A 26,711-nucleotide genomic window follows, 5' to 3' on the forward strand; every position below is an offset into this window, starting at 1 on the left:
CGGTACCGTAGCCAGCAGATGCAAACATGAAGAGCTTCTTTGAACAAGTCACCCCAAACCATACTCATACGGCTCCCAATGATCTTAAATGAAACACGACCTACCCCTGGGACAGGCCACCCACAGGACCCTGTCCGCCCCTGCTAACAATGGCAGGGGCGTAATTGGGCTCCATCTCTATTCTGCGAGAACCGCTCGCATGTGCAGGGCTACGGAAAGTTGTCTCTGCAGGTAGGCAGCTTTTAAGGTGGTTTCCAGTACAGCTCCTCTGAGCTGCACAGACCCACTCTCTTTTTGTATTAAACGCTGGAGTGCAATAGTCTTTTTATAAATGAAAAAGTCGCTTCGCTTTCATTTTCAGCACAGTTTCTTCCAATTTGCTATTTTAATGTAACAATATACATCTTTTTTACTTCTAACCAAAAGTTTTATTTTCATAAAATTTAGAGCAGTATCTTTTTAAACAATCAAAATAATAATAATAACAATAATAAAATAATAAGTGGCTTTCACAGAAAGCAACATGCATCATCTTAAACCAGTTACTAAAACTGTATTTCCCCATGTAAACAAGGGCTGACAAGCCTCTTCCAATCTCGTATGTCAAAATTCAGCTGATTTTGCAAAGGATTATCTCCTCAAAAGCTGGCAAACAAACTTACAGCTGCTCTTAAGCGTGACTGCATTCAAGGTACTTATTAGCGAAGACTTTCAATACCTCTTCAGGACTTCTGCCTGTACGAGACAGTCCGTTTCCATGGGCCTTCACAAGAACCGCCTCTGGCCGAGTCAGAGTTTAATGTCCTGCGACTCTGACATTTTGGCAAGTGTTTTCTTGACCCGCAGGGCTGTCAGCCGGGAGGCGGGGTTGTGAGCCCAGCACTCCATCATGAGCTTCCCCATCTGCCGTAGGCACTGCGGAGAGAAACGGGAGAGTCCCATCTGGGTCAGTGGATGGCAATGCCAAAAAACTGAAGGGAAAAGGTCTTTTTCTAAAGGGTAGCCAAACAAAAGACAACATGCTGGCTGGTATTGCTTTTCAACAGCTACTATTTTTCTGTATATTAAGGAGGGTTCTCAAAACATGGCAATTACTCTCATACTTTACGACAAGTTGTAGTCGAGACATGGCTGTACGCTCCACAAAAGCACTTTTCTGACCTCCCCTTCCCCAAATCCACACAGAAAAGCTCCCTCAGCCTGACACGCACAAGCGTGGCTTTGTACAGCGAGCCCTTTGCTGTACAAATTCAGTGGAATTCATTTTCCTCAGCCAGCGACCGGCCCCCAGGCTACAGCCCAGCATGAGCCTGCAGGAAAACCATCTGCGAGCGCCTGGCTCGGCTCTGCCTCGTCCCGCTCCATCCCCTGCTCGCTTCCGAAACGTAGCCAGACCCTCCCGGCTCCCGGCTCTGTTGCTGACAGGATCTCAGCGTTGCCTTTGCCATCCTGGAGAAGGAGCGTACATCCCTGGCTCTGCGTCTACCGCCTTCTTTCAAACATAAAGCACCCCACAAGCCACCGCAGCCGGGCGATCACCCCGTCAGCCTACGGATTTACACTGCCTGCTACAGTAGGAGAAGTTTTCCATCCTGTCCAGCTTGTTCTTCATTTTCATGAGGCTCCTGGCCCCAGCAGCAGTGCAGACCCTGAAAGGGATTAAGCATAAACCTAAACCCTACCAGCAGCGCCCCAACCAGCCTAATACATTTCAGATTAATGTGGATTTTTATAAATACGTTTTGATGATACACAAGTTTGCCTCTCATCGCTGCCACTCCTGAACAGGGATTACTGACGATGCTAACCAATTAAGCAAGAACAGTTATTTCAAGGAGCCTCCCCAATCCTTGATACGTGTAGCGGCAGACCAAACACGCAAAAGCCCTTCCCGGGATCAGTTCTAACAGTGCTTCCTCCAGGGTGTCCACTCCCGCTTCTGAAGGCTCAGAAGGATTTGGCTAGGGAGAGGATGAGGCACATGATTCTTGGTTAGATCCTCCCACACCGGCTGTTACACAAGTCCTTGAGCCTCCCAGGGTTTATTTTTCCCTCGCTTTCCCAAATTGCCTGCCTACATCTCATGCCACCTGAATCTTTCACCTATCTGTAGAATATTCATCTACACACTGCTATTCCCAAATGGCAGCTGTCTTCTGTGACTGTAGAATTTACAGCATTAAACTGTACCACTGGACAGGGCTCTGAGCAACCTGATCTAGTTGAAGAGGTCCCTGCTCACTGCATGGGGGTTGGACTAGATGACCTTGAAAGGTCCCTTCCAACCCGAACTATTCTATGATTCTATAATTAACGTGATTAATGGTCCCTCCTCCTTTGCAACTTGAGAACGGTCGGCAGGTTTGCCTGCAGAACCTCAACTGTCTGTCTCCGATCCCACGAGCACAACTTTGCTTTGTCACAGATGCTGAGCAGGGAGAGTTCAGATTCTCCCCCAGCCCTCTCACCTCCTTGTTTATTTTGGAAAACATTTTCTAGATCCTACATCTCTTCTGAAAGGCCACACCTGTAACCCGCTTTGCTAAAATGCAAAGATGCAGTGAGTGATCTCAGTGACCTGGCTACAATGGCCTGTACTATTGCACCTCGATACCGTAACAGTGAAACTTAATATTTTGTGCTAATGTTAGCGTAAAATCATGGTAAAATCATGTTTCCAAGCCTGTACACCTATGATCACAGAAAAGCTGTATGTTAATTTCATTTCAAAGCGACGAGAGATATTTCCTTCTTTTTAAAAAAAAAAAAAAAAAAAAAAAAAAGGAAAAATGTTGGAGTTACAGCCCACACATCAGTTATGCTGAAGTATCTGCCAGTACACCAAGTACACCGCCACTGCACTATACGCTACAAAATCATTTCTCTTTCAAAATTTTTGGCTAGCCACTGATTTAATGATATTAATGCTGGGAGCAGAAAGCAAAATGAATGCAAGGGGAAAACAGGGAGACTAAGAAGGTCTGAGCACAGCCTGCTATCGCTGTGGGATCTGGCAGACAGCACACGAGGAACCTGCTTGCAAATATTGTAAGCTACAGCCCCTAGGGCTCTGAACACCTTCAGTGGAGATATCTGAGAAGGTTCTTCCCAAGCCCTGTTACACCATGACTGGTGCCAAAGCTCCTCTTCACTCAAAATGATGCAGAATTGGGTCAATCTCACCCACTCGCTCTGGCTAAAAAGACAGGCTGCATGTTAAGAGGGACAATACCTCATCACTGCTCCATCTGTTGGGAAACGAAGGACGTAATCTCTTGATGCACACGATCTCCCGCATGTCCTCATACGAGGGGTCGCTGGGCACAAGGTCATGGTACGGAAGCTGATACTCCTCAACTATTCCTGAAAGAAGCAATTAGTTGGCTGTCACCTGCAGAAGACACCTTCCACTACCCTCTTCTCCTTTCATTTGATAACAGATAGACCATATTAACAATTTGACCCACTTCTCCTTAAAAGCACCTCACCGCCCTGAAGTGTATTCCACAGTCAAGCTCCAACAATGACTCAATTGCTCTGTAAAGACTGACCAGGTATCTTAATCCGAGAGCACAGTTACTTGCCAGGTGAGACAGTTTCTACCACTGCTGTCCAGTCCAGCGATCTCTAGTAAGTTATCACAGAAAGAACTAGTAGCATAGGGCCCATATCAGAGTAATTAGGCAGACGATTAACCTCCAATTACGTCTCCTCCTTATCAGTGGACCTGGTATAAATTAAAGGGCATTTCTGTGCCTTTTCAGAACATGGCAAGGTACCATCCTTTGTGCACAGCAATGATGAGGACAGTATTACAGATTTTACATTGCATCATTGCAATACATGCACTTCACTAGTTTGTAAACACAGAAATCACATTGCTCATCACTGAAATTCAGCTCCTCTAGGGTAAGCATGGAGCAAGCATTCAGCACGATACTGCAGGCTTTAAAGACCAATAAAGTCTGGTGAAGGAAGCGCAGACCCGAGAGAGACATTCTCTGCTCTTAGTAGCCACCAATCTGGCACATAACCCCTGCCAAGTCGTTTCTCTGACATTTCACTTTCCTCAGCGGCAAAATAGAAGTAATAATACCAATCATTTTTGTACTACGCTGAGCTCTACGTGCCGAAAGCACACACAGCCTACACATACAAAAATGGATCTACACTCCAAATCTGCAGCTGGCTACATGGCTTTGTCTTTGCTCTCCTCACGCCTGAAGGCCTGATACTAGAAGGAAATGAGGCACATCACTGGTATGACAACAATGTAGCAAGTGCCACTTCCCTCTGTTTTTTTTCTACTTGTCTTGTAAATAGATTATTTATTTTAAATAGTGGTACAGCATACCCCCAAACTGTTTGTCCTCCTCCTTCTATTTAACTCTAACAAAACAAAGAAATCGCTATTTTCTTTCTGATAAAATGACTAAATATCCCCGGGTCCAGCAAAAAAGTGTTGCCATTGGAAAAGGCTCCCGAATTAGTTTCATATCCCTTCTTCAGTGCAGGCATCCGCTACCTTCAAACAAGCCATTAAAATACAGTCTAAATCTTTGCTGTTGAAATAGCACAGAGTGATGCTTTAAAATAAGTTTCAACAAGAAAACAGCTGTGAAGAGAGTTACCTGTACGGTTTAGCCACATTTGATTATTACGGTAAAAACAATTATCCAGGGAAAAGGATGTAATGGAAGCTTCGAGTTACGAATGGGGTTCACTGACACAATTAAAAGCGATCTCCCAGGTCTTTACCTCCTGAAACACATCTCCTTGCTATCTCCCAAAGGATGAGCCCAAAACTGTACATGTCAGCCATGATGTACGACTGGAAGTGATTTCTATTCAAGCTTTCATCCAGCACCTCAGGAGGCATATAGCGTTTTGTCCCAACACGGGTGTTTGGAGGTATGTCTACCTCATTTGTATCACTAAAAGAAAAAGAAGGGGGGAAAGAAGGGCATCAAACATGCAATAAAGTGGCTTGAAAAGCAAGCAACTTAGATGGGAAAAGTAGTAAATTCACACCACATCCACTCTCAAACAAGGTCAAAAGTAATGCATAATCTTAATGGAACAATTCTTACAAGCAAAGCCTCTTAGTGTGAAGGCAACCCTTCTTAAAAGGCTGACCCGCCTGAGGCTATGTTAAGCATTCAAACGCAGAACCACAATGGAGATAAGGCTCAACAGGGATGCTGCAACATTTGTGAGATTTCATTAGCATTAGCCTGAGCTCTAACGCTGGTGATAACAATCAAATCTTCATTAAATGCTATTTTCTTAACACACTCCACCACCTAATGCTTTAGTCTTAGCAATTAATGGAGGACACTAAATGGCTGGGGCAGTATGACTTGGCTGTAGCAAATCAGATCTGCAAGGAAGGCAAGTCTAACTATTTTTTGTGCATACATTATGTTGGATCTCTCCCAACCTTTACGTATCAAGATGTGTAAACAAACACACAGATGTGCATGTGTAAAAAAGTGTAATCAAATGTGTCATTCCTCACACATTGACCAGAAGAGACGACGTGTATCTAACGGGAAGCAAATTCCCATTAATTATGTGACTGGATTTTTTTTTTTTTCCCTTATTAACTCAGATTCAGGTCTATCAGTTTTCAATATATGGCATCTATTGTGGTTTTCTTAAAAAGGTCTGTTTGCCTTTCCCCACCTTCAAAACATAAACGTTTTAAATGTGATGGATACAACAAAATATCACAGAATAATTATACAACTTCTTCTGTAATTTTTTTCACCTACAGTTATGAAAATGACAAAAAAAAAAAAGCCGCCGAGCCTGAGGTACAACCAGTCACCTACACAGTCATTAAAGCATACATATGCTGATGGCATTTCAGTATACCTCCAAGAATGTAACATAAATCTAGTGACCTGCACCACCTTGCAGTATTTCGAAATAAAGGAAAAATGCAAAGAACTCTACTAAACTCATTAGCTTCAGCAGAGCACGCCCCTTTCAACTTACTTTTTTCTGTTCCTGGTCATTGCCTGAGAAGTGCTGTGTAAGGCAAGGAGGCAAGGATTGTCTAAGGCAAGGATTCAGTATGAAAACAAGCCGAGTATGTAATGTAAATTCCATTTGGACTGTGACAAATATGTATGTCACCTTCTTTTATAGCAACACGTGGGAGGTTCCTAGGTTCATACCTAAGCAGTGTGCTGCTCTGTACTTGTCGGGCAAGGCATACCCGCAAAGGGTGAATTTCTTCCCTGAAACTTTTACAGCAGACAGTGTATTTCCAAGTTGTTGTTTTCTGGGCCCCTGTTCCTCAAAGTAAAAGAACTCCTTTCTCATGTCCTAAAGGAAGGTCAGGTTCATAAAGGAAAAGTCTCACTGAGAAACCCGGTATATAAGTGAATGGGGAGAAGAGGACATAAAAACTGCCTTTCGTTACACTCTGAATAATTTCAGTTCAAGATTTGTACAGAATTCTTAAAACGTTTTTTGATACTTGAGGTTTCCCATGGTTTCAAAGCTGACTTCTGAAACTGAAACCTTCGGTCTACGGCCACATTTCTGTGCACAGAAATATCAGAGGCTTCATAACCCACGTCTCCACCACCAGGATCAGTGCTGAGAGCTCAAGCTCCTTTTGAACAGAGCTGTCAGACAGCGATGACTCCTTTAAAGATCCCAGGAGTGCATAAGTCCTACTTGTCTGCTCTAAGTTGTTTAAACACACAACCATTTTTTTTAAAATCAAATTTAAAAGCCATTTCAAAAATCAAATCTGTACTTCGGCAATTTGATTTGTAGGAAATGAAACAAAAGGCAGCCCAAATGCGGTGCTTTTCAATAAATCCCACTTAGTAACTTGTGCAAATGATTAGTATCATTCTATATAAGTTGTGAGTGAATTATCTTGGGATCAGACAAGCTGAAAGCTTCAGTGACAAGTTTATGTACATGAGTTCAACCTGTCCGTAGCAATACTCCGGTCGCTGTTGAGGGCAAAGTGATGAAAACTGAACCTCTATGCAAATGAAACTAATGTGCTCAATAATTAAAAAGTGACTATTTCTACACCTGCATTATGTGTTTATGCGACATCCTCACCTAGACAGGTAGCCCCACCTCACATACAGATGAGCATAGCATGAAAGGTACGCACGTACACTGTGGGTGCTTACACCTTGCTCGGCCAACAGCTAAACCAGTGTTTGCACCTCATTTACCAACTTCCCCTCGTGCTCCTCAATTCTACTCACCTGATAAATTTAACAGCCAAGCCCAAATCTGCTATACAGCAGGTGCCGTTCTTTTTTACCAGGATATTCTTACTTTTTAGGTCACGGTGGGCAATAGCAGGTTTGCCCTGAGTACTGAAGATCTCAGTGTGCAGGTGGCACAAGCCACTAACGGAGGAGTAAGCCAGTTTTAGCATGGCTTTTGTGTCCAGGGTAGTAGATTTTAGATAATCATAAAGTGAACCATTCTCATGGTAGTCGGTGATGAGATACAGCTGGGTCCAAGATCCTGTACCTTTAATGTCTGCAGCAATGAATCCTGCAAAAAAAAGATTTTCAAATTAATACTTCTCAGGGCTTTCTTTGCTCAGAACTCTGGACTGTCAGCTACTTCAATAGTTTTATTAATTTCTTTCATCTTACTTCCATGCAACTATGCCTCACCTCTAGCCCTTTAACATCTTTTCAGAAAGCTCAGGTATGGAAATAGAGGTGGCAGAAACAGATGTGTGGTGTCTGGAGTAACAGCCCCCAAGCCCTATTATTTTTTAACTTTTATTTATGTTTCACTAATCCTTGAAACATCTTTCTTTTGAAAAGTGCTGGGTGGCTAAATGCAGGGCACAGCAGGTAACAAAGCACATAGGAAAGGGCATCAGCCAACAGCAAATACAGAATTATTACGCTTAAGAAACCTGTATGCTATCAAATAATTCTCTTTAATGTCACTCACCGAGAATATTTTCATGCCTCATCAGGACAGTCTGGTAGATTTCCGTCTCTCTGAACCAGCTGGCCTCCTCCGTGGTAAAAAACACTTTCACAGCTACCTTTTCCCCACGCCACTTTCCCATCCAGACTTCGCCATAGCGACCTTTCCCAATCTGCTTTACCATCTGAATCTGTTTCGCGATGGTCCTCTGAACCTGTGAAATGCCGAGATGGGCGGTTACAACTCGCTCCCCAGAAACCTTCTGCACTCACCTCCCTCCTCCTTGTGTCTCCTTCCCCTGGCGGAAAGGGGAATATGCAGCCACCGCGACGTGGATGCTCCCCGTTTCCCCCAGGACGCAGTGCTGGTGAGGCCATTCCTGCCACCATGGAGAAGCCTTTCCACACCTTCCCCAGCTGCACCGTGGCCTCTCAGGAAAGCAAACTCGTCTGTGTGAAGGAAACACTTGACTACTAACCTTGACATTTTTATCTTCCTGCCACTTTGTGAAACTTTTTTTTTTGTTATTTTTGGAAAAGCTTTGGCAGAACACACTCCTGGCCACCCCACACCAGATTCCAAAGGGGTAGGTAACACATTTTTAATTAAAACAGGGATGTTTGTTACATACTCAACACCGTTGACACTCAAAACTAGGGCTCACAGGAGCCAAAAGCATACCAGCGCTCCAAAACTAGCAAAATTACTGAGAGCAGCTTCTTATCAGCTTCCTTGAAAGTCCCATGCCTAATAATTTCAAATTAAAAGCTGGTGTTAGGAACTTCAACCACTACTTGCACAGTTGCAATCCACATGATTACATTAATTTTAAGAATCATTACATAGGAATAAAAAGTAAGATTCCCCCCCTCCCCCCGCCCAAAGATATGGAAGCACAGCTTTAAATCTGCCCTTTCTAGCGTCCACACCTACTTTGTCCGTGGCCGTACTGTGAACTGATGCTAAAGTCAAACCATTTGTGCAGCTGAGCTGTAGCACAAGATCAATGTATTCAGCAGCATTGCAGAGATACCCTTCATAAGGATGGCAGACCCCACGTAGCAGATGGGCCGATTCTACATTTAACAAGATTTTATGACTACAAAAGATCTTAGACAAACGGAGACTAATACATTTTCACAGGACTGGAGCATGTCTGCGGATCACATATTTCTAAAAGTTCACAACCAAAAACTCAAGTAGATGCTGTAACACAACCCACTGGTGTTCACGGTTGACTCAGCCTCACCCTAGTGTAACAGGAGATTAAAATGTCACCCTCTTGTGCTTCACTATAGCCAGTTCAATCCACAGCTAATGATTTTTCTTTTGGTAGGACTTTACGAGATTTTGAAAGAAAACAACTTTATAGCCTCCAACGCAAAGAGATTTTCATCTGGCCCAAGCAATTGGCACAATCTGGACAAGTGCAAAGTCAAGGTCTCTCGGTTTTGCCACCATCCATATACAAATTCCGAGCAGCTTATTGCAGCAAGTGTGCACTGTCTGAATCCCTATGAAATCATATGCATTTCATGTAACCCCAAATATTTTTGCAATCTTGGCTGACAGAAATGATCAAAACTTGATTTTAAAATAATTTGCTTCCTTTGTTACCCCTTGGAGGTCCAGCAGAAACTACCATGGTAATGCAGAGCAGGACTGCCACAACCCCACTGAAGCATGAAAGTATGTCCAAAGAGGAACTCAAAACCAAAAATTAGGTAAGGTCTGTTATAATGTTTTTGTAAATAAATTACTTGTTTTCATATTAGACTATTTGAAGAAGAAAAACATACAGTGGCATTTATGCAAAGCTATTTCAAAAGTCCCAGCTTTCTTCTTCTGTCATCTAAACAGAAATCCACCTTTTCAGCCCTGCAATGTATTATTAGACTTCCAAGATGGTGGCTTCAGTGCCATTATCAGTGAAAACCAAGAGCAGAGATTAGCCTTCATTTTTAGAATTGATTTATTCTCTTTTATACTCTCATATAGCGATTGAACAATAGTTACATTACATTGGAATTTTGCCGTAATATTTTGTAATGTCATTTTAGCATCATTGCTTTCTATTTTGCCCATTTTAAAAATGCATCCTGGACAATAATGCAGTTATATCAAATAACTTAATTTGTGTAAATATATGTAATGGCATCATAAAGTACATGGAATTACAATAGTTAATGATGAAAAGTTCCTTATTAAATTACATTAAGAAAATGAAAAACACATTTCTGTTATGGGTTTTCAGGCGGCAGAATACTATGTGAAGGGCCTTAACCTGGTTTCCTCTTGCTAGAACTGGTCAAACGATTTCCTATGAACAATTTATTTTAAGGAATTTAGCCCTTTCTTGAATCATAAACTGATTATGATGTCTAAAACAAATTGGTTAATCAAAATTGTTGGATGAGCTGAGCTAATAAGCATGCTGAATGATGTGTTCATGTGAATTATTTACACTGACTGGGGTTGGGGTTTTTTTATTTCTTTTCAAATCTGTGTATTTTGCTGCTTGAGCTCTGCGAGCAGCCAGGTAAGGTTACATGGCCCTTTGTTTCCTCTCCCTGACTGGAATCAATCCAATTACCAACTACTTTACTTTCTGCATCCTATTTTTCTGATGTTCAGCTAAATGTGTTCAGCTACTACAGATGAAAATTCAGACAAACCAACCTTTTGCAACTTCAATATTTTGAACCGAGAACTTCACACCTATGGCTGGGATGCAGTTCCTTGAAAAGTGAAATCCATTGGAAGAGAAATTAAGAAAAAAACACGTGAAAAGGTAGAGACCAAACTGTAATTCAGCAAACTCTTCATACAGACCGCTGAAAGAGAAGTCCCCAGCCTCTAATCTCCTTCCCTGGTTTTGCACGTGGATTCACGGGGGCAACAGCTTCACCTACACTTCTTGCTCTGTCCAGGCCAATGGACTTCACCTTGCTTGGACAGACTTGATTGTGCACCCCAGTTTGTTGGCTCAAAGACTTTACTTAGAACTTACTGCATTTTTTTTCTTGGTTTAAAATCTGATTGGCAGCATTCAACCTGCGGCAAACTTTTCTGTCAGAGTTACGAACAGCTCAGGAGAAAAGGCTTGCTCAATGCCAAAGTATTAATAAAATCTTAGTTAATGCTTGTTTTTGGTATAACATTTGTACCCATGGGAAGAAATGTTCTGCACAGAAGGAAAATATTACTGTTTAGCATAAAGTGACATTTTGTAATAAATTTGCAGCTTACTTTCCTGAAATAATAACTTTGGATGTTTCGGTCTTTGAACAAGAAATAATACAGTTAAAAACTTCCACACTAAAGTCTAGAGCATTATTGCCAGGCACTTTCTGTATACTTGTTTCAGGCATGGGACCAGAGGTATTAATTTGTGCACTTCTAGTGAGCCTGTAGCGGTTGTAGCTGTCTGGGAAATGCAGCAAACATCTATTACCAAGTGCAAGATTCATTATAGCTCTCGTTTTCTTCTCTTCCACAGAAAATCACTACTTAAAGGGAAAGTCTGGGGAAAAAAATGCATGTGCTTTCACAGGCAAAGACAGGGGGGGAAGAGTGCCTTCAGGAAGAACTCTTGGTCCAGTGGCTGCAAAGTCTCCAGGCTTGAGAGAGAGGAGGACTAGCAGAAGACAGGATGGTTTCTGCTTCACCGAGCACCAGCACAGCTCTGAGAGCTACTGAGCAACGACCCAGTTGGGATGCCACCTCGGCCATTACAGCAGTTAATTAGTGGAAGTTAGTTTGTCCCTCCACTGCAAGAGCAGACCTGGGGACATCAGTAAGACTGTAGATCCCACCTTCAACCAGCTCACTGGGACAGAGGAAGGCATAAAGCACAAGCGGTCACAACCAGTGTTGCTCCAGCTTTTTTGTCTCAAGGGCATCCTGGGATGAAGTATTGAACCACGCGCTGTTATGAGATGCCCCAGGGCACCTGCTACCCACGTGGGCTGCTGGAAACACATCCTCTCAGAAAAGAACCACCATGTTCCTTGTGTTTCCTCTAAATTATTGTATTATTTCTGTCACTGTAACAGGTAGGAGCACCAAGCGCAGACCAAGACCTTGATGTGGCAGGTATCATACAAAAAAACAAAGCAAAAAAGCAAGAACCCCTCACAATTAAATCAGTTGGAAGTACTCATTAGGAACAGTCCTAAGCATGATCCTTCCCTCTCCATGGCTGCTAGAGGGACACTGGTATGGGATATGACAGAGCTTTCTTAAATCCTAGACATAAATGATGGAGTTTCTCTCAACAGAGAAAAATGACTGCGTGCTTTCCATGCTCAGCACCAGTCACAGCACCTGCTTAGCAGCTTGGATTTTTTTCCTCAGTAGCTATGTTAATTGCCAGAGAATTGGATTTTTAAAAAAATCAGCACTTTATTTAAATGGGATGCTAAGCACTTGCTCCTGCCAGAACAAAAGGAGTTTAGTCAGATTTTCGCCTACCACTCAGCATGTTGCTTCATTTTAAGGAATTATAAAACTTCCCATTTTATTTCTTCTTTAGGGTGTAGAAAAAAGATGTGTTGGCAAAAAACAGATAGATAGTCTGCAGTATTTGGAAACTGGACAACATTACAGTAATAGGATCATTACAAACTAATAGGTTTGGGAGACAGAAGGGACATATCATCTCTGAAAAAAGAAAAATAAATCTAATCCATTTTCCCAGAGGCGGTATTTTAAATAAGCAACCTGACTTTGCTTCAGTACTAAAAAGCAACAATGACCCCCAGAAACAAATTCCCCTAGTGAACAGAACTGTTTTGCCACAGAAGCTAAAACTTCTGCCTTTTCAGCAGGTGAGCTCACGGGGCTCAGTCATCCTGGAGTCAGTTCAGAAATAATCACAAACGCCATCCCTGTATGCCTTTCACCTTTGAGATTGCCACGCTACAAGGAAAAAAAACTCACTCTTGACTTCTGAATGCAAAGATCTACACATACAAAGGTTCCAGGTTTGATGAATTACAGTTCCCTTTACATAAAGACGACGTGTCAGTGTTTGAAATGCTATTGTGTGTTGCACACAAAAGACAAGAAAATAAAGAGCAAACGCTGTCCTGTACACTGGGGTAAACCCTGATGAATTTCTCTGAGCTCTATTAGCCTGTATGTACCCTATGGTATGTAAAATAAGAAATGAGTTGAGGTAAAAAAAAAAACAACAAAAACTAAGCTTTTTTTGGCTTAGTCTACATGAAAAAAAGTCTCCTGCTTCTAAAGCAGCTGTTCTCCAGATGAAATCCTTGTCACTTCTGGGAGAAAAAAAAAGAACAACCTAAAACAACAACTGAGGACACATAAATATAATGTATTGTGCCTCATTTTGTCTTCTCCCTCTACTCATTTTTGCCTTTTCAACTTGCATTAAAATAATATTGCTTCCTTACCAGGAGAGGGAGCCCGGAGCCGCTCCCTGAGCTCTGGGACTGCTCGATCAAATCCTTCAGGGACTCTCCAGGGGGGATGTAGGTCTCATCCTGCTCCAGCCCGATGCTGTAGCGGGGCCTCGTCTCTTGGCGTTTGTATCTGGCCGTTTTACATGAAAGTGAAATTAGCTTTGAAGACAATGAACACATGTGCAATGAATAATGCACATCGTCCTTCACGTTTGCTTCCTTCATAGACTCACAGCCTCCTCTGCTTCCCCGAGGAACGTGCTGGACTCACTGCCCAACGTTTTCTATTTTATTTTTGGCAACTGTTTCCAGCATCAAAACTCTAAGTATAAAACTCAAAGACTGTGCAATTGGGTGTGAGTTTGCAAAGCAAGCAAATGCTTTTCTTTCAGAAACTTAAGTATGTTTAAAACACTAACCAAGTAAATACCCAGTCTTATTTCACTGACTGAAGAGGGTCTTTTAGGAGACAGAGGAGGTAAGGTCATGAGATCTGGGACTATTTAAAAAACATGACAAATTTTTTAAACGTAATGTATGTTGATTACGATAACATTCTAGACATATTTACTTGCATTCCTGTATCCCTCTCTTTTTTATGATCAGTTCTTCACCACATAAACACATTCAGACGCCTTCGGTTCATTTACCCTATATAAAATTTGTCCTGTGGCTTTCTTAGACTCAGTAAACAATAATCTGTGTTTCTACCAGAATGTTTTAGGGTGTTGGGCAAAAAATGCTACATGAAATACATGACAGAGGTATACCTGAATAAAATACACATTTTTCCTCATCATACAATTACAGTTTCTCATTGCTTTTCCTTCAATTTTCTCAAATTCCAAAGTCTATAAGAAGATGAATGTTGGGAGGAACATTAACAAGCTGGTAAAGCACTCCTTACTTACCTGAAGTAGCAGAATATGATGATAAGCACCAGGAGTATACTGCAAACAGTCACTGAGATCAGCAGGGCCTTATGGTGAATGTTTCCTTCAGCAAAGTCTGGGGTTAAAAAAAAGGAAGGTGGAAAATTTGGAAAGGGAGATGGTGCAAAGTCAGCACCAACAGACACACAGACACCTTAAAAGGTGCAGTGAGCACAAGTTCGTTTCCTTTCTTTTCGACTGAAAGATACTCCAGGATCGCACAGGCATTTTGTGCGCTTCCTCTTTGACTCTCACTGACCAGGGCAGAACCGGCACCTCCAAAAGCCTGTTTGCTTTTTCAGCCCTCACTCAGGCAAAATATTGTCTTGATTTGCAATTCCCTGTATGGATCTGAATGCAAAATCAATTAAGACCCGTAGCTCTGTGTCTTAACCTAAGTGATCAGCCAGGATGAACAAAAATTACTGCCTCTATCTTAAATCACTCTTATTAAGTAGCATCCTATCGGGCAGTTAATATAAAAAAAAATTAATAATTGCATTTATCCTAGGAGGGAAGACACAGCAGACCATCCAACCTCCAAGAAGGCAGGCCACCAGAGCCCTTGAAAGTGTATTTCCATCACTGCAGAATAATCCATCTCTTTGAGCCTGTTTTAAACACCTGAGCAGTTTTCTCCTCCATTCGCGTCCCTTTGTGCCAGCAAGTCCTTCCTATGCTGGTGGGCAAAACCATCCTTCCAGCAGCTATTCTGCAAAACACTTTGAAAATGAAGTGTGCCAAATAATAAAATGCCATTATGTAAAAACTATTAAAACGTTTCCGTTAGTCTTTACAGGGGAGACTCATATTCTCCTTTAAAGCATACCATTCATCTCCAAATTTGCATTCTCAACTCATGCAAGCGAGTCTGGCCTTCACGCACGCTCGCCTGCTGAAGAACAAAGGAACCAAGGCCTACTCTTCTTTAACCTCTCCCACCTCCCCCGAAGTCTCAACATTTGGGTATTTCAGCATGCAGACACGCACACCGCCCTCCCAAAACTTGCTGTCTGGTATAACGCAAACGAGGACTATGCTTCTGAAGCTCTCCCAGCCTCGCTGTCTTGCATCTTCGACGCTAATGCCGAACAGGTCGTAAAATCCAGGGAATCCATCCTTACCGACTCAGGCCGCAAGGGCACTATTACGTTTCAGATTTACAAGGGTAACGAGACAAGGAGGTTCCTAAGGGACTCTAGGTTTACTGTGAGGCTCTTTTATTTCAAAGGTCTAGTTTCTCCTTCTGTTTTTGCCCCCAAACTATTTCTTTCCTTCCCCTTTCCACTACAGACAGAGATTACCTACTAACACACCTTTTGATCACACTGGTCATGTTTTAGCCTGCCATTACTGCTCCGGGAGCATTAACAACGTAAACATTCGAGACACAGCGGATGCCTTTGAAAGGGGACACTGACACGACGTCTATCAGGAAAACACCGGAGCCCACCATCCTCCCGGCCGCAGCAGGTTTCTACCTTGGCCGCGAGCCGAAACCGAGCGCCCGCTGGGGAAGCCAGACCTCCCTCGCAAAGGCGGTGGCTGCTCGGCAGGGCAAAGGGCTCTCGCTCACGCTTCGCGAGCGGCCTGTGTCGGCCAGCCGCCTCCCTCCAAAACGCACGGTTCGTAACAGCTTAAGAAGTCGCAGCCCGTCGGCCGAGGGGAGGATACACAGCGCACGCAGGCCGGGCGGTGGGATTCCTACGCTTGGGAGAAACCTGGGTATCTGCCCGCAGAAAGGGTTTTCCCGCCTCAGAGAACACGCCATGATGGCAGTTGGGCTTTTGTGCTTAGCGGTGGTGAAGGCTGATGTCAGGCACAGAGGGAGCAATTCAGATCTCGCTCATACTTGCGTACGCTAGACTTTAAAGCCGTGGAAGTCCGTGCGTTTACGCAGACAGGAAGAGTTGCACTACCAGAACTTGCAACGCACCCATGCTGCCTGTGTGCGTCCAAGTATATATGTTTGGGAGAGGGATGATAAAGATGCTTTTCAAGCGTCAAGGAAGATGCTCTTTTCAAGAGAAATCCTGAATCAAACTCCCATCATTTTTACGGTTTAAATGATCCAAACCCTGTGCTCCATGTTTCTAACGGGCTTCTCCCATTTGGAAAAGTAAATATACGCGGTTTGATTTTCCCAGAGGCCAGAAGGCATTTTGGAAGTGCCGTGTAGCTCTTAAACAAACTTCAGGCAAAAATTTTTGGTACCCGAATGCAGTTATGTGAAGCAAATGCAAGGAAAGCATGCAAGACATGAAGGAACGTGTCTCGATCTCCGTGCTGGGAGCGGCCGATGCAGACTGCAGCAGCAGCGATGCTTACACCCCTGCAGTAGGTGATGTCCCCCATGCTGATGAAGTCAGCTAACGTAGCGTTAGCAGTAGCTCTCTACTCACAGCATGGACATGCGACTGGCTCTCACAGGAAAGGAGAATAACTTCCACATGTCTTATGTTTACTTGGCTACGAATGATGAGAGGCAATATGGACGGTAAGTGAGCTATTGTCTCACCTTTCAAATACTTCCTGCATTTTCAAAGCATTTTGGCAGAATTTCATTTGCTTGCTCACTTGAGGACTTCATAAACCTGCTGGTGCACGGACAACACAAGATTAAAAGTACGCCCCTGTTCTTATACCAGCAACGCCTGTTTGTTCTGCTGAACCGAGCCAGGATGGTGCTGCTGGAGACCACCTCTTCTCTCCTCCCACAGCCTGTGCTGTTCCCCACAGAAGAGCAGGACAAACCTCCCTTTCCCTGCACCATTTTCGGCACCTCCTTGGCCAGGTGGAGGGATGGGGCAGCTCAGCTGTCAGTCCTCTTAATCACTGGCTCGTGGGCTTCATGGCAGAGACCACAGTGGGCACCGCTCGGTGCCCGTTTGCATGATGGAGATACTCTGTCCTGTAGAAGTCCAGCGCTGCGCTTTTTCCTGTTCTGTTACTTGGCAACTGCAACATGCCAAGCAGCGGGGCTAGGAGAATAAGCAGTAGCTTCCACGGAGGCAGCCGTGAGCGACGACCAGGAGCGTGGTGCGGGGAGCGCCAAACAAACACACGGTAGGTTTGGGAAGCTTCTTCACGTACCTTGGCCGGCTGATAATAGCGAAGCCCCGCAAACGGCACGTTAACAGCTTTACATCGTATGAAAACAGTAGTGCGTGCTGGCGTTGGTGGCGAGCAGCACAGAAAGGGAGAGATGGCAACAAAAGGATGGTCTTTGGTGATACCAAGCTGCCTCAGTTTTTTCCCGTGATTTCCCCCTCCTCCAGCACTCGTTCCCCTCACTCTGCCATCTGCGGGACTGTGCTGAGGAGCGCATTGAAAATGCCACCCAGCAGGTTTAAGGGAGAAGTCAGCATATCAAAGGGAGAGGAGGTCCTCCTCCCTCCCCAGGTCCCTCCAGTTCACAGTGTTACGGTTATCCAAGTAAAAACTGCAGTGAAATCTGAGGCGTGGAGACTGTGTGCACACATCAAACCCCATCGTTCCTCCAATCGTTCCCTTGCCCATTCATCACTAGCTCTACAGGCAGGGAGCCAGACACGGTGGCACCACCACTTCTGCTTATATAGGCTCTAAATCAGTAAAGATATATTTCTCCTTTCGACTGGTCTCAGCCTGCACTTTCGCCAGGATTTCCAGGAATATCTTTTATTGTTTAAAGCAGAGGTGTCGTATCAGACCCAGTTATGACTCTCATTTCCTTAGTAAGACACATGTACAGCTGGGACGAGGACTTCACGGTTTCTCTGGGGTATTTTATCCTGCTAGTTCTCATACTGAGACGAGCTCAAAACTTAGGCTTAGCTGTTGTTTCTTCCACCTTGCTTCACAAGCCTTGCTTTGGCCAGTGTTAATTCTTCTAGCTCCCGCTTTCATGTATGTGGTCCTCCTTTCTTTTCATGGCAGGCACTTTCCAGCACATGCCAGGTCTGGAGAAGCACTTTGAGAACACAAATCGCTTGCCTTTGTAGATGTTACCTTGGTGCATAGGTTAATTTGTAGTTCGACAACCTCTGACCTGCAGCTGGATGCTCTCCCTATACTCTGTTTCCCATGAGATATGATCTTGGACGCAAGTTCATCAGAAGCCAAATTTCTGTTTGTTCTTTAAATGCTGAGGAACATACATATTTTTCATGGAATCCTGGAGGTCAGAAGGTTGTTCCTAGAAGTTTGGTTTTAAGTTCATTTTCTCTTTCTTTGTACTTACAGTTTATGTTAAATTTGATATACAATTCTGACAGTACTCAGTCAATCACAGCCCAATCTGTGTCCAGTAGAAAGAATGATCACAGCCATAGTGCTGGGCACTGGCAGTAGCCTGTGTATTTGCACCTGGTTGCAGTGACCATCTACAGTTCAAACTACGGCTTTTCTCTGAGCTTTCATACTAGGATCCAGCAACAACAAATTAAAACGGGCCTGGCACCAACAATGACATATTTACTTAAGGCTTTAATAAAGGTGCTGACTTCAGCCCTGGCCAGCCACATTTAATGAAGCAGGTCCTGAAATGTCTTTCCACAATATGCTATCAGGATACTGGTAGTGCGAGAGTTTATTTCAAACAAAACACTTCAGAATATGTTGAGTGAATACGTTGCCTTTTGTTTGTCATGCTAAAGTAGACAACTTTGCAACACAAGAGCAGTTCGAATCCTGTTCCAACTCTATGAAATTTTTCTTTCAACAAATATTCTCTCTGCTATTTAATGGGTCTGCCACCATGGTGTCCAAGTGATGCTTTATTTACCCCATATACACACAAAGCAAAACCAACATTGATCCAAACGACTTCTGCCACTACCAAAAGCTTGTTGTATTGCTTTCTGTATAAGCAGCAGATAGTATTTCCAAATAACTAAAATCTTAATAAGGCAGATGTCTAGTGTTAGGCATTGGTTCAATATTTTTAAGTAGTTTTAATGTAGAATAAACTCAGTCAGCAGCAAGTAGAAATCATGGCAGCGTTTTCCAAACTGAAATTATATTTATTGATATACTAAGTAAGTGTGAACAAATATTGACTTCCTTTTGGAGCTTCTCTCTCAGTCCAAAAAACTTTTTAAAATGAAAAAACCAACAGAGTATGTTGGAAGTCAGAATTTTATGAGGTTTCACTGACTTAATGGCTTGCTAGTAAACAGTGAAATATTTACAGACTACTCTCCATAGGCCCGATTCTGCAGCCCATCTGTGCAGGATTTCATAGGCATGAAGGGAACAGCTTACATGAGTGAAGGCTTTTTCTGAGCATGCATTCGTGTAAGTATCTGCTGTTTGCATAATTAAGAGTGCCTCTGCACATTGATCTGGATTTTCAATTCAGAACACCACAATTACAAATTATCTTGCAACCTTGAACTGACTCTCACTGACTAAACCCCATGCTCACCACCACAAATCTTGGCCATTGCTGCCGATGCTAAGAGTTTATATCATGGATGAATTTACACTTAGGAACATGTATTCTGCAACATCCAGCCAAAATAGTTCTACCAACTTTCAGAAAGTGATGTTTAAAGAAACAAATAAAAAAGCTAAAACCTTGCCTCAGAACCTACTAAGTTAATATATGTCCATTCGTTCTCAAATAACAAATAAAAAAAAAATAAATCAGTGCAGGAGTTCTTACTCTATGTTCTATTTTCAGCTACATTTTTCAAGCAGAAAATCTGCTTTAGCGACTGTCCTAGTGCTGGATTATCAGGTCTTTTAAATAAGAAAAGCTTAATGGACTACAGTCAGCTCGAACTGACAGATTAACCACTGGTGACCTGGTCTCAGATGCGTATGGAGTTACGAACAGCACGTCGCAGGGACTAGAATGAGGATTCAATTTTATTATCAGGCTAAAAACATACACAGCAAGAGGCATCCTCTGCCACGACTAACCCAAGTCTGTGGGATGACCACCGGTAGCCAGCAGGTCTGCGCTAGGACAATACCGTGTGACTCTCACGCATCTGGTGCTCACTGCATATATGCAACAGGACTAAGGGCAAGTATCGGCCACCGCGGGTCAGGGCACCGCTCCCCACACGACCTGTAGGAATTCAGTGATACTGTTTAATGCAGTTTATCTCTCTAATCACATGCAGTTGGAGGGGGGTGCTTTAGTTTTGGCTTTGTTTCTTCCTAAGGTACAAAGAGCAACAGCAGGAAAAGATCAGTTTGGGACTGGATTTACTTTCCCTTACCTCGATTTTTCAGTGGCGGCAGCGTAGGGTGAAGGTGTTTGTTACAGTAATCTTGGCCTGTGCAACATTCAATAGATCTTCTTTGGTGTGGAATAGGAGTGTCCTGCAACAAACAATTTGGTAGAAAGCAAAGTAATTATCTGTGTTGTAAATATACACCGTCATTCTGGCACTCGAGGGAAAGATGTGCTTGTTAGCTGGACTGCAGTCTGTTACAGATTCCTAGGATGTGTGGAGTAAGGACTTCTGCCACCAAGAGTATCCCGCAATACTTCATCTAGATAATTAGGAGATTAATTCACCCCCTAGTGCATTTCTATTGGTGCCCTAGTGCTGCAGAGGGGACTGATTGACTCTAATCGTGCAAGACAGAACTGTGAAAGTCACATATGTCCATCAGTTAGCTTACGTTACAAAAATAAGTTAATGTGGGTATTCAAAACAGTTTAGTCAGAATAATACAGGAATTGTTGTGTGGACTAATTTAGCTGCTGCTTCTGCTCTCATGGGAAGCTGGGTAAAATACCTTCCACGGACCTTGATGGTTAGACTGTGTCTGTACTCATGTAAAATCATTTAAGTTTACCATTAGGAAAGGCAAACACTTTAGAGCCACCTTACTTCATTGCCCATACCCCTTCCATTCCTGCAGTGAGATTTGCTCTCCATCAGGTGATCACTGTACTTGAAGGAATTTCTGGCACCAGAAATCCAAAACCGAAGTGCAACTGCAGGTAAGACATAAAGCTTGCTGCAATCCATCAAATAACATCCTAACTAACTTTAGCTACTATGGAGACTTCAGGAATTGGACTGCATTTCTCGAAATTCAAACCTCCTCTGAGCGGAAGCGTTACTACTAACAGCAGTGCCAAACCCAAAAACTTAAGTTATTATTAGGAGCAGCTATAATATCACCATTCGGGGATATAAACACACTTCCCTCAGCAATCAATGCGGAGCAACTACCTGCCAAATGAACAGAAGTGAAAAACATGGACATAGTCATGTCTGTTGACTGCACTTCAGTTGAAAGCCATCAAAAAGCCAAGCGATGCTCTGGCAGCAAATGCTTTCTTACCCGACACTGGAAGTCCGAGCCCTCTAATCCAAGACATCCCTTGGTGACTAAATGTCCACCGGACTCATCTTCTTCTATTATGGTGAAGCAGTAGCCATCAGTACTGAGAATTGGAAAGAATGAATCAGGAGAAGGCTCTGAAGTGAAAAAAGTGCTGCTGAATACAGTCCTCTTAAATATTGCTCATTGCAAGGCAAATCTGCCATTAACGAATCGATGTGCTAAGGCCAGGCTAGAAGGCTCAGGCAACCGCTCACAATGCAGCCCAACAGCGCTGCACACCAGCTCTCGCAGACACAAAGGAGGCTCTGCCTGGGAGATGACGTGCTTACCTTTCCAACATTTCACAACTGTAAACCCCACTAACAGACATCTCAATTCCCTGCCTATGGTCATTAGTGTATTAAGACTTTGGAGAGCTATATAAATGCAAGCATCAACGCTACAGCAGGTCTGCCTTGTGCATGAGATCAAGGCATGGATATTCGCACCATGGTGGAGACCTGAAGAAAGAAATCTTTTTGAGATACTAAATGAAAAATGTTATTAAGAGTGATTTGTGATTCCTGTTTTAACCATATTACAAACGGCAACGTTCTTGTGTATGAGTCCTTGAGTTATCATCAACACTCTTCATAACTGTTTACTTGGGTTATAAGCCTAAAGTGACCCATAATGCTTCCGTTTACAAGAATGTGCACCAGGGAGGACAAGTATACTAACAGATAGCTAGATGGTGCTGGTGATAAATGTTCTTCCTCAATGAAGGTCAAATGCCTGAATGCTATGGAAAGAGGGGGAAGAGGGCACGAAAAGGGTGCCTGCATTTTACTCAGACGGCTGTACATTAACTTCTCAGCACTCTGAGGGAGATATATAATGTGTGTAAGAAACTCAAACTGATTTGCAGGAAGAAGGTCCAAAAATAAAGAAAAACCTCTTAAATATAAGACATTTAAGTCACATAAAAATAAAATATTCTGTTATTTCCCCAGGAAAATAGCATTGGTTATTACGTGCAATGAGTATTTTTCAGAAGAGAAGAAACAAACTCAGTTAAAACAAGGAAATAAAAAAGAAAAAAGGATTAAAAAATTTTAAAGCTGCAAAATTTCAGATGATTTGCTCCTTACTTGAATGAAAGGAGAGTCTAACAGAGCAACAACAGCAAAGGCAATGAAGATGTAGGAAACGAGAGGCACAGTTACACATGTAAGAGATAAACACAATTTGTAAGTATTAGCTACAGGAGAGAGAGATGCTGGATAGGATCATGTCAAACATTTGCTGTGGCGTATTTTTATATTAGTGGTGCAGGGTCTAGCTACAGTAAGCTTATTACTTCAAATAATAATCTATCACAGGTTATTGACTTCTGGATTCGAAAAGTAACCAGTTGCACATTACAAATGACTTTCTCGGGGAAGCGAGCGATGACTTCTACCCCTTTTTGACATTGTGCATACGAGTAAGAAGGCAAAGGAGACAGTAACCCTTCTGGGCAGCAACCACCTTGATTTCATTGCTTAAGCTTAAAAGATAGGGACAATAGGATTGCCAAGAAGTGAGACTGTAAGGAATCCATTAGAGTAGAATATTAGATTAGATTTTATTTGTTTGCATGGTGCCTTTTATTCAAAGTAATGAGTAAGTTTAACCCAGGGGACAGAGCAACGAAACAATAAATCGCAATCAAGCGAAACACAAAAATGAACTCCACAGCTAACAGTCCCCAGCAAAAAAACAAAAGGCTCAGTTCACCAAGGAAAGCGGGTGAAGGAAAAGTCAAATTATTTGCAAAAGGAAAAAAAGAATCAGGAAAGTGATCGGTTTCATTTCTTTTTTTTTTTTTTTTTCTGACTTGCCATGGGACCCTGATTCTTAGCTTATTTCTGAAAATTAAATTCAGGCTCCTCAAGCACTTTAGTCCCTCTGAAAATTTTACTCGAAATTTAGAGACAAACAAAACTAGAATGGGATAGAGCAAAACGGAAAAGTTATAACGCTCCAACAATAAGGATACATCATGTTCTTTACAGACAACATAGAGTAATGAAGGAAAAGTGCAACACAATTAAAAATAGCAATGCTGAGCAGCATAAACGTTGGGACCTCTTGTTTCTAGCGCTAAGAAAAAAATAAAAAGTTTTCATGCAGTGTAAAAATTCATTATCAGATTGAAAATTTCTCAGGTGTTTGGGTGAGAGGTAGAAGGACTCTTCTGAACAGAAAGAACTATCTCTTACCTGCTTCCCCCCTCCCACCCCCAACCTCTTCTGGTTCACAGGATGTCAGATGGACCACATACTGCAAGTAAAGGGCAGGGCATACGCCTGCTGTTTTATTGATTACCCTGCCTATGGTAGAAATTAAACTGTTCTTACTATTATAACAAGTCAGAAACAAGTCAGATAAGCCTGCATCATCTCCAATTATATGTTTGTTTCATGTACATCGCTGACACATGCAAAGCAATACGACAAACCTATTCTTCACTTTCTAGGAAAGATTTTTAATATAGAATTATTATTTTCTTATACTCTAATCTGAATTCTGCGTAATTTGATTCTGTGAATGGTGTGTAAAGAAGGAACTCAACCTGATGTTACTGAATACATCTGGGTACACGTTCACTAACCTCCTCCACTAAAGCATCATCTTATTAGAGTATGGTGCAGGAGAACAATTAAACGTATTTTGGATGTGATCCCTAATAAATACAGATTTGGTATGTCACATATTTGCCAAGAGTGAATTTTTACAGCCAAGTCAAATGCCAGGAAAAGAGAGGGAGTTAACAGCGGAAACACTGACAGACACTGATGTAGAAGGTGCTGCTACAATTACAGATTACCAGAAAGAAAGAGGTGATCTTAACTGAGACCTTTACTAAATGTCAGAAGAGAGGAAGAGAGGCCAAGAGCTTTGCAGCTGCTCACACAGATGTCCTCAACTGGCCAACAGCCATTTCTCACAGAAGATGCGATACCTCAGCTACCAAAACTCGACTGCTCAAGATTTCCTGTCCCGCTCTGCGTGTGTGTGACGCAGCCAGGGATGGCAATGTGTAACTTGGAAAAGCAATGTCTTTCCCTCGTTCAGTGCCTATCACAAACAGATGGATTAAATAACTTGATGAAAAGATTCCTCATCATTAATTTTATTTGCAACTGAGTCCATATGAGTATTATTATTTTTGTCCGCTCCTCCTCTTTATGTTCTGGGTTTTGATATCAGAAAGAGCTACAGCATCTTTTTCATTTCCATCCTAATCAACATGACAAGTTTCTGCACTGTTTTTTAAAAATTATCAAAAAAATGTTAGACTGTGTTACGTACAGAAACTGGCAAGTCCATATTCTTCTGTAAAGACTGGCTAAAATACTCTAATTCGAAAATTGGCTGACTCCCAATTTGCATCTAATTCACGTATTTTGTCACATCCTTCACATAACGAAGATGATGAAGGCCAAATTTAGCAAAACACTGTCTTTGGAAGCCATCCATAAAACAAAGAGCCTGTAAATGTGTTCAACACAGGCTAATTTTTCTGAAAAAATAATATAGTTAGTGGCCGTGCATCAGGGAAGTAACATGAAACCAAGTGAGAAGAGCATTACACAGTTGTTGAGCCAGATGCACCTTCAGATGTTTGCACAGCTTCTCTGAAGGCAAGGAGAGACATACAGATGTAACTAAGCAAAGAAGCTGGCTCACAGCGGGCCACAGTTTTTGGCCACACTACTCTCCGAGATAGTGATGTTAGTCCTACCATGCATACTCTGCCGTGTACGGTACCTTTTGGCTCTCTGGGTGCTTAGCGATGACCCTACACAAGAGAGAAAGGAAGGTACCCAACGCAACCTAGCAGACCATCTTTTCATATATCATATATAGGTCTACCAGTCAGTATTTTCTCTATGCTACCTGCCCATACTATTCTCCCAGGACTGAGACATGACCTTGCCCACCAAACATGTCTTGCATTATTCCACTAAACCACAAATCAGATCAAACTGTTCTCCCTGACACTTGGGGTCACAATGCAGAAAACAAGCCATTATGCCAATTTGTGAGGGAGAGCCCTAGAAACTGTCCAGGTTTCATGCTGAGTATATGAGATTTGACAGGTCTGCGGATCTGATTGATAGCACAACTTGGGGTATGGCAACAGCATCAAGCATGGGCACCTCTGCGTTTTCACCGGGGCTCTCTAGCACCTTTCACTTATGCGCAAAGTCCGCCTCAGTAGATGTGAAAACTATCAAGAAGCAAATAGTAAAAATAAAGGTACTCATCTTCCTCTTTTCCTTTTCCCTTTTTCTTTTATTCTTTTGTTTGTCTCCAAAATTTAAACACAGACCAAATGTTTTCTTTTATTTGACCTTAAGTTTACACTGCAGTTGAATTTGTATGATGTAGCTTCTTCTTTAATGTTAGGACAGACTTAACACGGGTATTTGCTGGCTTGGAATTTTTTTTGGTATCAATTCAATACACAAGGGAAGTCTTAGGTATTCCAGCACTTTCTGCAAAATAACACTAAAGTACTCCCACACACTAAAAAACTCTCTAAGAGTAATGCAACAGGTGTCAATGCAGGGAGACTGGACTTGCATTACTATTTAGATTAAGGTTTATATTAATTACCTAATGGGCAGGCCCTGAACAAAACTAAGAACAAGGAATTTCTCAGGCACAGCTGAAAAGCATCGGAGGAGGACTTTGCATTTCAGTTTAAACACTTGGGACAAAGTCACCTGCTGAGCCACGTATGAGACATACGTGGGGGCAAGGAAAGACTGGAGCTTGCAAAAATTTGTCTCTGTTGACCTTTGGGTTTTTTGTTACAATCATCAAAGGGGGCTTAACTGCCTCCCGTTCAGTCCTGTATGAAGGATTACATTAAAAAGTAAAAATAAACATAAAAGAAACAGAAAGGCTAACTTGTAAGATCTCACTATAGTTCCTTTATCAGAAAATGTTCAACTTTACCCTAAAAATTAAAGTTCCTTAAAAGAAAAGTTGCCTGAACTCAGTGCTTTGGCCCACTGTTAGAAATCTTCTTCCACATACCAAATCACAAGGAAAATTCAATCCTGTCATCTGGGGAATGAAAAAA

At 42.5% G+C, this 26,711-nt stretch overlaps 1 protein-coding gene across 1 annotated transcript in view; it reads right to left on the minus strand.

Annotated features, from left to right (window-relative positions):
• Nucleotides 1-389: 389 nt before the first annotated feature.
• BMPR1B (bone morphogenetic protein receptor, type IB) overlaps nt 390-26,711 on the minus strand; it is a 30,675-nt gene continuing 4,353 nt past the window's right edge. The window contains exons 2-10 of the mRNA XM_010286736.1: nt 21,590-21,692; nt 20,509-20,611; nt 14,276-14,372; nt 13,356-13,494; nt 7,957-8,149; nt 7,245-7,542; nt 4,759-4,934; nt 3,233-3,363; nt 390-915 (exon numbers count right to left, since the gene is read on the minus strand). Coding sequence (XP_010285038.1) covers nt 790-915; nt 3,233-3,363; nt 4,759-4,934; nt 7,245-7,542; nt 7,957-8,149; nt 13,356-13,494; nt 14,276-14,372; nt 20,509-20,611; nt 21,590-21,692 — 1,366 coding nt within the window. The 3' untranslated portion in view covers nt 390-789. The remainder of the gene's footprint in view (nt 916-3,232; nt 3,364-4,758; nt 4,935-7,244; nt 7,543-7,956; nt 8,150-13,355; nt 13,495-14,275; nt 14,373-20,508; nt 20,612-21,589; nt 21,693-26,711) is intronic.

The sequence above is a fragment of the Phaethon lepturus genome, unplaced genomic scaffold (assembly GCF_000687285.1).
Source record: "Phaethon lepturus isolate BGI_N335 unplaced genomic scaffold, ASM68728v1 scaffold7085, whole genome shotgun sequence".
NCBI classification, from domain to species: Eukaryota; Metazoa; Chordata; class Aves; order Phaethontiformes; family Phaethontidae; genus Phaethon; species Phaethon lepturus.